Raw genomic sequence first — 10,699 nt, forward strand, 5'->3', positions numbered from 1 at the left:
AATATTGGCCTGCCCAGCTGCTGATGTTGCAAACTTTAAACAAATGCTCCCACCCTACATCAGTGACACCAGTACACCTTGATTTGTCAAGACTTTTATAGGTACTATGAATGAAAACATATCTATCACAATGGCAGGCAATTTAAGCACTGTGCCAAAACCAAAAGAACATGCAAACTACACGACCTGAATTTTCATGGTATCCCCACCGACTCTGATTGGCCTGCTGCCATTTTATGCTCAATTGACAGCTCGGGTGGGACTTCTGTCCACCCTTGGATGGAAGTTCTGCCTTGGAGAGCTGTCGACCAATCAAATTGGCTAGCCGCTCTCCAGCCAGTGCTGCAGTGGTCAGAAAAGGTACTGCAGCGCCATGCCTCACCCAAAGTCCCAGGACCGCATTTCGGGAAAGTGTCTGAAGGGCGGAAGGGTAGGGGTTGCCCTGGGGTGGGTGATCTTGGTGTCGGGGGATGGGGTGGGGGTGACATTGGTGAGGGTGCAGCTCCCAGTGCACCACAAATCTGAAGGGGCCTTCAGATTGAGGCATGCCACCACCCACTGCTCCCTTCCCCATTAAGATTGATACCTTTTTCCATTTGGCACCCTGATCCAACCAGTGCTTGCCAGCCCTGAAGTGGCATGGACGGGCTTCCTGTCCAAAGCCATGTCCGCCCCACTGCAAAGTTACTTCTGGTCGGGACGGGCAGGATCCAGAGGGAATCTCATTCATGCAATTTTATGCCCCCAACCTCAGAATCCGCCAGGGGGAAGGAGAGGGGCGTGTGCATTAACCTCTGGCCCAAGTCTCCCCATGTAGGAATTATCTTTATTGTAAATTGCTTGTGTAGCTTTGGGAGTTAACCTTTTCTAATTTGAATCAAACCTTTTATAACAAGATGACATTGATGAAAGCAAAATTTGTTAATCTGCTATCCACAAATCGTACACAATACTACTTCAGAAATTATATTGTTCATAGAATTTACAGTGCAGAAGGGGGCCATTTGGCCAATTGAATCTGCACCGGCTCTTGGAAAGAGCACCCCACTCAAGCCCACGCCGTCCCAGTAACCCCACTTAACCTTTTTAGACACCTAAGGGCAATTTAGCATGGCTAATCCACCTAACCTGCCCATCTTTGGATGACTTGGTATCTTTTGTTCAGCTCACTTTAAGGAAATGGCTTCTAATTTAATGTTTAAATTGTGTCCTCTGGCACTTAATGTGATGGCAATAAATGAAATTATCTGATTTGTTTTTGTAATTGCTTTCTATTCTCTATAATAAATTTAGGAGATTATAAGTAGAACAAGTCTGAATAAATCTGACAAATATCACTGCTTCATTTATTAACAGGGTCTCAGTGAAGATGTCAGTATCAGCAAGTTTTTCGATGATCCTATGTTGCTGGAACTTGCAAAGCAGGACGTGGTTCTCAATTATCCCTTGTAACTGGAACAATAGTCTGAATAGTTTGCATCCCTCAGTCGAACTCTGTACATGGTTTTGCTCAGTCACACTGATGTCATCCAGTGGAAACGCACAAGTATGGAATGAATAAGCTGGAAAATGAGCTGATCTGAACTTTTGGTATTGCAGGTTTTTAGTAGAATACATCCCAAAATTTAAAAAAAATGTTACTTTTCCATTTATATTGGCTGGGTTTTTCTTACCAAAATGTCAAGTTGATGTGCTATTCGGGTTGATTTTACACAGTTTGATTTGAGAAATTATTGCTGTGCATAAAAAGAAAATCAGACCACAAGCAAAATAGCTGAATCTTTTGTACATTGTCATTTAGTTTATTAAAGAACGGGAAATCCTGACGGTGCGTAGAAAAGCTAATGTGCAAAATGCAAAACTGTCAGTATTTTTGAAAAATACAGTTCACATCCATTAAAGCAACCCCAAACATTTGAGGGGTCATTATTTTACTGAGGTCATCTCATGCCAAGGAGAACATGGAAATATTACATAAATATATGCAGCACAAAGCAAAGCGGATATTTACTTTGAGAGATTTGCCTCTCTTGGCTTCACCACGTACTCTTTGTACATGGAATACAGGACACCTGCAAGGCAATTGAGAACAAGTTATGATCTCTGTCATGGCAGTTAATGCTGAATTTGCCTGTAAAGAAATACTTGTCCACTAATACATTTAATAGATTGACAAATTTGCTAAGAACAACACAATTATAACCGTCCTGGCTGCGGAATACCAGAATGGATCTGTTGGCACAGTTTAGCTGATTCGAGCAGGGGAAAACAATTGGAATGATTACAGCGAAAGAAGTTCAGTTGGCACCAATTATTACCATCCATTCCAACTGAACAAACAGGTTCTTTGTTGAAGCCATTGAGAGGCAGTGAGGGTTGGGCAAGAGCTGCACAAAATACTGAAATAATGCAATTGGATTTATTTCTAAATTGACAGCAGTTGGCGTGCCAAGCCACAGTTTGGCTAAATCATCCCTCAAGTATTTGGTTTATCGTGCAATCTGTAAAAATCTTAAACAAACCACCAGCTTCAACTGATTGGTTGATGATGCTGATAGAAATACAAGTTTGGGATAATCTTGGCCTTTGATGGAACAAAGAAAGCCACAGCAAATCCAGCTGGCTGGTAAGTTAGTTCTGTCTGATTAATGCTAACTTACACTGGAAGCACTTAACCCAGTGACAATGAGCTCAAGTGCTGATTGCTTTTCTGGAATCAACCTCCATCCTGAGGCACTTCTTGCATTACTGTTAAGAGTTTTTATACATATTCTTGCCAGCTATCCATATTCAGTTTTACTGAAGACTAAAATATTTACCAAAGGTCATAGCTCCCACGACACATGCCTGTGCAGCCACACGGGTGTGAATAAGGTGTACAGACATTTTGGTGTCTCCTCTAGTTCGTAGTTTATAAAGTCCCATTCCTACTATTGCTGCAAATCCAGTCATACCTGTAATAAATGTTAATTTTAATATTCAAAACCGTTTCAACAGTTCAATTGAATTATTTCTATTGGACAGAATCATGGTAACCCAGCGTTCTGCCAATTCATCTGTTTCAAGTATTTCTGCCAGGAGAATAGCAGATGCTTTCCAGAATAAATTCGGATTGTAGCTGGAACAAATCTGAACACTGATCCTTCAAGTATTTGGTTTACACTGATGTTTTGAACTTGTATGGACAAGGTCTGATTACCTTGCAGATACTCAATCTCACTGATGCTGTTGATTAAGGCAACATGCATTGCATCCTTGTCTACCTTCATCTAAGATGTAATTAAATAAAATTCTTGCTGAAGAACAAGTTTTTAAATCGAGCATTGCCCATTTGTGTATTAAACAAAAATTTCTGTAAAACCAGACTCATGACAGCTAATAATTGAGGTTCAATGTGAAATTGGTAGTTCCACAATATTTAATTTAGTGTGCTGCTCATTTTGATGCAGAGCATCAGTTTATGGTTTCAATTTAATTGGGTCACTGTATTCCTTCCCTTTAATGCACAATGGCACTCTGGTCACTTTTTTCCAATAACATTTATAATTGGGATACACGTCATTTCCGTTTACTAACTCCTTTCTCCTTTTGATAAAATCTTACCATCTTTGGACATAGGCGAATAAAGTATCTGTTGCCATTTTATTAATTTAAAAAATAAAACAAGTGAGTCATTGGACGGTTTACACAAAGCTAAGTTTAATATTGTATATAGTGACTCACCTATTGGTATAAAAGGTGACTCTTTGGATTTTTCAATCAATTTTGAAGCCTGGCTCTCTGTCGTGGAGCTCCATGAGGGGGTGTCTTCAGACATGATCACGAAAGCAGCAGCAAAAACAATCTATCTTAATTAAATGAGACATTTTACAGTTGTGTGTAAATAGTTTCAAGGAAACGACTGTCCAAAGTGGATTTATTTGCACTTGGGTAGTTGCGTAAAGAAACTCACACCCTTTATTACTTTCTTTTTTTAAAATAATTTTTATTTGCATTTTTTGAAAAATATATATCAACAGAACAATAATAATAATAATAAACACCCCCGGCACCCGTAACAACGCATATAACAAACCCCCCCACCCCCCAAACCCAATAAACAACAAAATAAATTAACAATAAGCAAATGAACTTAAACACTATCCCCCTAAAACTTCTCCCACCCGGGTTGCTGCTGCTGCTGACCTAGTACCTTATCGTTGAGCCAGAAAGTTGAGGAAAGGCTGCCACCTCCGAAAGAACCCTTGTACTGACTCCCTCAGGGTGAATTTGACCCTCTCCAGCTGAATGAATCCCGCCATGTCATTAATCCAGGTCTCCACGCTCGGAGGTCTTGCACCTTTCCACTGCAGCAAGATCCTCCGCGGGCTGCTGGGGACGCAAAGGCCAAAACATCGGCCTCTTTCGCCTCCTGCACTCCCGGCTTCACCCCAACCCCAAATATCGCGAGTCCCCAGCCTGGGTTGACCCTGGATCCCACCACCCTCGACACCGTCCTCGCCACCCCCTTCCAGAACTCCTCCAGTGCCGGGCAGCCCAGAACATATGGGCATGGTTCGCTGGACTCCCCGAACACCTGACGCACCTGTCTTCGCCCCCAAAGAACCTACTCATCCTAGATCCGGACATGTGGGCCCGGTGCAGCACCTTGAACTGGATGAGACTAAGCCTCACACATGAAGAGGAGGAGTTCACCCTCTCCAGGGCGTCCGCCCATGTCCCCTCCTCAATCTGCTCCCCCAGCTCCACCTCCCACTTAGCCTTCAGCTCCTCTACCGACGCCTCCCCCACCTACCGTTTATTATTTTCTAAAACATTTTATGCCATGTCTCCAAATAAAAATGTTTATTGAATTTTAGGGCTTCTGGATATTAGCACAAAATCATAAGATTGACAAAAATGATCCTTCTAGCACCCTTTCAGAATTGTTTTAATAAACACCGAATTAGCATTTTGTATGAACAATGAGGTAGGAGCTCTTATAATTGGAATAGTACAGAGGGCTCAGGTTTGCAGCTCATGTATACATAGAGGATACGCTATTTGAATTATGCACTCCATCCATTTAATTAAATTCCCTCCAGGTTTCAATAGGTAACGTATCCTGATTATATCTTGACACAGCTCTTGCATCTTCTGGGGAGGGGGAGGTTCCTAGATGACAAGTGATCAATCTAACACCAAGAGTATCATAGAAATAGAGTACACCTGATATTAACATGGTACAATTATGTCACCATTGTTAATGCTGTCTGTAATTTCTACACTTAATGATGTACAAGTCAGCACCTACATATAAAACCTGAGAACCATGCATCTAATATTGGCCAATATGGAAAGTACTAATTCAACATATTTCACTGGTACTATAGTGATTTTCAACTCTTTAAAATTTATCAAATGGCAAATCTCAATAGCCTATAATCAGTGAGTCTGTATTCAGCATCTATGCTGCTGCCACCTCTACAAGTTGACCATGAGCATTAAGGAGTATATTTTTTCCTCAAAGTAATACTTCAGCCATCATAAGGGCGAATGCCACTTCCAGTGAAAATGAACCACATGTTGAACTGCTTGTCTGTTTTCAATTAGCTGGATCAGAACACCCTGACTTTTCTATTAGACCTAGGCATGGGCACTGATACTGAGTGGGCTAATTAATTATGTCACTTTGGGCTCATAAGTGGAAACACTCATTTGTGCCACACTTGTGCCAGGCAATGACTGTCTTTAACGAGTAAAACTAGCTCTATTTCAATGACATTGCCATTGCTGAACCCCCCACCATTAGCATTCCAATGATCACCATTCACCAAAATCCTAGCTGGTCCAACAATATAAATACTGTGGCTAAAGGAGTGGTCCAAGGCTAATTATGTGGTGAGCAACTGGCTTCCTCATACCTGAACAATGTACACCATCTACAATGCACCAGTCAGGATTGCGATGGAATACTTTCCACTTGCCTGGATGAGTACAGCTGCAACAATGTTCAAGAAGCTCAACACAATCGAGGATAAAGAAGCCCGCTTTAATAAACATCTCATCCATGATCTTAAGCATTCATTCTTTTCCACTACTGATGTACAATGGCTGCAATGTGTACCATCTACTAGATGTACTGCAGCAACTCAACACTAAGGCTTCTTGGACAGAACCTCCCAAACTCCCGACCTCTTACCAAGGGCAAAGGCAACAGGTGCACCATACATCCCAATTTGGAAATATATCACCCGTCTTTCATTGTTGATTGATCAAAAGTTTGGAATTCCCTAACCAAATAGACTGCTGGAATACCTTCACGAATACTGCAGCAGCTGAAAGATGGTGGCTCAAACATTGAAGGAACAATGCCTCATCTTCTGACTGAGCACTTTACGGCCTTCTGAACTCGACATTAAGTTCAACAACTTCAGACCATACACTGGAACCTCCATTTTCAATTATCCCTCTACGTGCCAGTCTATGTCTTGTTCTCATGTTTTTGTTTTCAGACAGTGCTGACCTCTTTTTTTCTGCTTAGGTTTATTTTGCTACTAACACCTACTCTGGATCAAAGCTGTAGTCTTTAATACTACCATTACCATTCCCGTTGTCTTGTGTTCGGTGACATCTTTTGTCATTAAATCACCCCAACCTATCTTGACCTTCTATTTTACTTCACCTGCCCTTCCCCCTTTTTCAAGTATTGGCACAAAATGTTAATTCTGTTTTCCTGGCTCTTTTTAAAAAATCCTTGCTGGCAGATCCCAGGAATTAGCAAATACAATTTAGGCTGGAAGCAATGCTGAATCATAGAATCCACAGTGCAGAAAGAGGCCATTCGGCGCATTGAATCTGCAGCACCCCTTGGAAAAAGAACCCTAGCCAAGCCCACAGCTCCAGCCTATCCCGTAACCCCACATAACCATTTTTTTGGACACTGGGGCAATTTAGTATGGCCAATCCACCTAACCTGCACATTTTTGGACTGTGGGAGGAAACCAGAGCACCCAGAGGAAACCTATGCAGACACGGGGAGGACATGCAAACTCCACACAGATAGTGACCCAAGCCAGGAATCAAACCTGGAGCTGTGAAGCAACAGTGCTAACCACTGTGCTACCGTGTCGCTCATGAGTTTGAGAAAGAGTGAACAAACCTTTAACATTAATTTAATTTGTCATCCTCAGGATGAAAGTAGCACAATTGAATTTCAGTGTTCGGATGGTGGCACAGTGGTTAGCACTGCTGTCTCAAGGGCCCACGTTCAATTCCAGCCTTGGGTGACTTGTGTGAAGTTTGCACTTTTTCCCTGTGTCTGCGTGGGTTTCCTGAGTTATCCGGTTTCCTCCCACTGTCCAAAGGTCTGCAGATTAGGTGGATTGGCCAATGCTAAATTTCCCCTTAGTGTCAAGATGCACAGGTTAGGGTCACGGAGATAGGACGGGGGTGCAGACCAAGGCAGGGTGCAGACTCGATGGACCGAATGACATCCTTCTGCACTGTAGGGATCCCATGAGGAAAACACAAGTTTCAAAAGTATCATAAGAAGTCTTGCAACACCAGGTTAAAAGTCCAACAGGTTTTGTTTTGAATCACTAGCTTTCGGGACCACTTTTGTCCGCGATCCTCCTCTCGTCCCCACCGATGTGTTGAGGTTAAAATAGACGGTGTAATTCTGTCTCGGCAATGCAGGAGGCAGCACCAATCTGACCCACCTTCAGATACTGTACTCACCACTCATTCCGCTTCAAGTTCCAGGTCTGCACTCTTTTTCAGATTTCAACAACTAATGTTGTTTTAACTACTGACGTTAACAACCTGGAAAAATATCGACAAACATTTTTTTTTACAAAAAGATACATTGAGTCAGATCTATGAAGAGGCATTACCTTATTAGGAAGTCAACCTTGCCTCCCGGTGGCGGTGTAACTGCACCGCCTGATGTCGCAGCGATTGTTACATTTCCTAGTTCCATAGATGCAAACTGGTCGTGAAATAGCCGCAACCCAATGAGATATCACCAGTCGTCCGTCACGTCAGAGCTCAACACATATCCTGGTCCAGGAAAGACTGAATTGCGGAACTTGACTTGGCAAAGTATTGTGCCTCTCGTGTTCACTTACTGCTTCCGCCTCCTTGTTGCAACCTTGACCTTGCGTGCTTTACATTTTATAAACAGGCATAGTTACTGTTTCATTGCCTATTGTTCAAAAAAATTACTTGGAAAATTAATTATACAAATTAACATTTTTTTCTCCACATTAAATCTGCCATTCGTTTACAAAATACATTAAACTTGTGCGGAAATAAGGATTCACTGCTTTTTGCAGAAGGCATTCATTGCAGAACTAAATGTGTTGGTGTGAATGGCCAGGAATTAAAGACTCCTCAATATCAGCTTAAAAAGCTGGAAATGGTGTATGGTAATGATAAAGCTTTTTCCCTGTAGCCCCGCAAAATTCTCTTTTGAAGGCCTCTGTTGAATCTGCCTCCTCCACACTGACAGGCAGTGAATTCCAGATCCTAAATAAAAAACTTTTTTCTCAAGTTGTTGTTGCTTCTTTCACCAATCATCTTAACATCAACCTCAGGTTCTCCATTTCATGATTTTTAACGTCTCTGTCAAGTTTTCTCTTAATCTCTTCCCCAAGAATAGTAGCCCCAGTTTATCTGACCTATCCATGTAACTAAAGTTCCTCATCCCCGAAACTATTATCCTGAATCTTTTCTGCAACCATGCCTTCACATCCGTCCTACGTGTGGTGCCCAGAACCAGACACAATACCCAAGTTCAGGCACTATCACAGTTTTTTTTAAAATATGGGTTAACATTGCTTTGTACTCTATGGCCTTTTCAAAAAGGCCCAGGATTTTGCGTGCTCTACTAACTGCTTCCTAAACCTGCCCTGCCACATTTGATAATTTGTGCACATATACTCCCCTGCCTCCTCTCACCGCCCCCCCCCCCCCCCCCCCCCCCCCCCCCCACCCCACCCCTCACGAATTCCACTGGAGTTTAATGTGGGTAAAATTGAGGTTGTCCATTTGGCAGGAAGAATAGAAACCTATCGTATTATTTAAATGGAGAAAGACTGCAGAAAGTAGAGGTACAGAGGGGCCCGTGTGTCCTTGTGCATGGGTCACAATGAGCAAGCATACAGGTAGATCAAGTGATTGGGAAGTTAAACAAAAAATTTAACCTTCATTGCAAGGGGAATGAAGTATAAAGATAGGGACAATTGTGCAGAGCGTTGGCGAGACCACACGTAAAGAACCGAGTGCAATTTTGGTCACCTTTACTTAATGAGGGCCATGCTTACTTTGGAAGTAGTTTTAAAGAAAGTTCACCAACCTGATTCCTGGGATGAAGGGGTTGCTTTATGAAGAACGATTAAGCAAGTTGAGCTGACACTCAATGGAGTTTAGAAGAATATGAGGTAACCTTATTGAAATGTATAACATTCTGAGGGGCTTGATAGGGTGGGTACTGGGAATTTGTTTCCTCTTGTGGGGGATTCTATAACTAGGGGGCACTGTTTTGTTTAAGATTGAAATGGGGGGGGGGGGGGGGAGCAGGCTTCAGGGGCTGAATATCCTGCTCCAGCTCTTATTTCTTATCTACCCATGTAGCTTTATTTCATATTGCCTCTCTTCATCTTACTACCAAAATGAATCACTTTGTACTTCTGTGCATTAAGTTTTATCTGTCACATGGCCACCCATTCCACAGTCTCTGTCCTATCACGATCCACCACACAGTTCGCAATAATTCCATGTATTGTGATATCTGCAAATTTTGAAATTGCATCCTGTACACCCAAGTCTAGGTCAAATATACATATAGAAGCAGGGATCCTAACATTGATCTCTGGAACAGTGGTATAGTGGTTTATACTTCTGCCTTACAGCACTGGGGCCCGCCCGGTTCAATTCCTGCCTTCCGTGACTGTGTGGAGTTTGTACATTCTTCCTGTGTCTGTGTGGGTTTCCTCTGCATGCATTGTGGATAGCACAATCGCTTCACAGCTCCAGAGTCCCAGGTTCGATTCCGGTTTGGGTCACTGTCTGTGTGGAGTCTGCACATCCTCCCCGTGTGTGCGTGGGTTTCCTCCGGGTGCTCCGGTTTCCTCCCACAGTCCAAAGATGTGCAGGTTAGGTGGATTGGCCATGATAAAATTGCCCTTAGTGTCCAAAATTGCCCTTAGTGTTGGGTGGGGTTACTGGGTTATGGGGATAGGGTGGAGGTGTTGACCTTGGGTAGGGTGCTCTTTCCAAGAGCCGGTGCAGACTCGATGGGCCGAATGGCCTCCTTCTGCACTGTAAATTCTATGATTCTATGATTCTATGCTCTGGTTTCCTCCCACAGTCCAAAGTTGTGCAAGTTAGGTGAACTGGCCATGCTAAAATTGCACCTTTGTGTCCAAGGTAAGGTGGGGTTATGGGGTTAAGGTGGGGGAGTGAGCCTAGGTATGGTGCACTTTCGGAGGATTGGTGCAGACTCGATGGGTCAAATGGCCTCCTTCTGCACTGTAAGGATTCTATGATATACATGATTCAAAGATATAATTCGATGATAAATGTACCTCTGGTTAAAAGAATCAACCATTCTCCACAACTCTGTTTCTTGATACTCAACCAATTCTGTATCCATGCTGCTACTGTCTCTATATTCTGCAAGATTATGTAGACAACCCCTTAACAATCAGTATCACAC

The 10,699-nt window shown here is 42.7% G+C and overlaps 2 protein-coding genes across 7 annotated transcripts in view; one reads left to right on the forward strand and one right to left on the reverse strand.

Moving 5' to 3' along the window:
- Nucleotides 1–3,320, forward strand: part of eftud2 (elongation factor Tu GTP binding domain containing 2) — a 144,046-nt gene extending 140,726 nt beyond the window's left edge. For both annotated transcript variants that reach the window (XM_038779001.1, XM_038779000.1), the window contains exon 28: nucleotides 1,357–3,320. In XM_038779001.1, the coding sequence (XP_038634929.1) occupies nucleotides 1,357–1,452 (96 nt within the window). In that variant the 3' untranslated portion in view covers nucleotides 1,453–3,320. The remainder of the gene's footprint in view (nucleotides 1–1,356) is intronic.
- Nucleotides 1,780–8,079, reverse strand: LOC119954112 (HIG1 domain family member 1A, mitochondrial-like). Of its 5 annotated transcripts, none has more exons than XM_038779010.1 (5): nucleotides 7,875–8,025; nucleotides 7,720–7,803; nucleotides 3,724–3,807; nucleotides 2,820–2,954; nucleotides 1,780–2,072 (listed from the first exon to the last, which is right to left on the reverse strand). In XM_038779010.1, the coding sequence occupies exons 2-5, from the start codon at nucleotides 7,724–7,726 to the stop codon at nucleotides 2,008–2,010; spliced, it is 291 nt and encodes a 96-aa protein (XP_038634938.1). In that variant the 5' UTR covers nucleotides 7,727–7,803; nucleotides 7,875–8,025; the 3' UTR covers nucleotides 1,780–2,007. The 5 variants fall into 5 exon arrangements, with proteins under 5 accessions (XP_038634938.1, XP_038634936.1, XP_038634937.1 ...); XM_038779008.1 differs by having other exon boundaries at nucleotides 3,724–3,844; nucleotides 7,875–8,019; XM_038779009.1 differs by having other exon boundaries at nucleotides 3,724–3,848; nucleotides 7,875–8,019.
- Between the last annotated feature and the right edge of the window lie 2,620 nt (nucleotides 8,080–10,699).

Source organism: Scyliorhinus canicula, chromosome 19 (assembly GCF_902713615.1).
Source record: "Scyliorhinus canicula chromosome 19, sScyCan1.1, whole genome shotgun sequence".
In the NCBI taxonomy this organism is placed as follows: domain Eukaryota; kingdom Metazoa; phylum Chordata; class Chondrichthyes; order Carcharhiniformes; family Scyliorhinidae; genus Scyliorhinus; species Scyliorhinus canicula.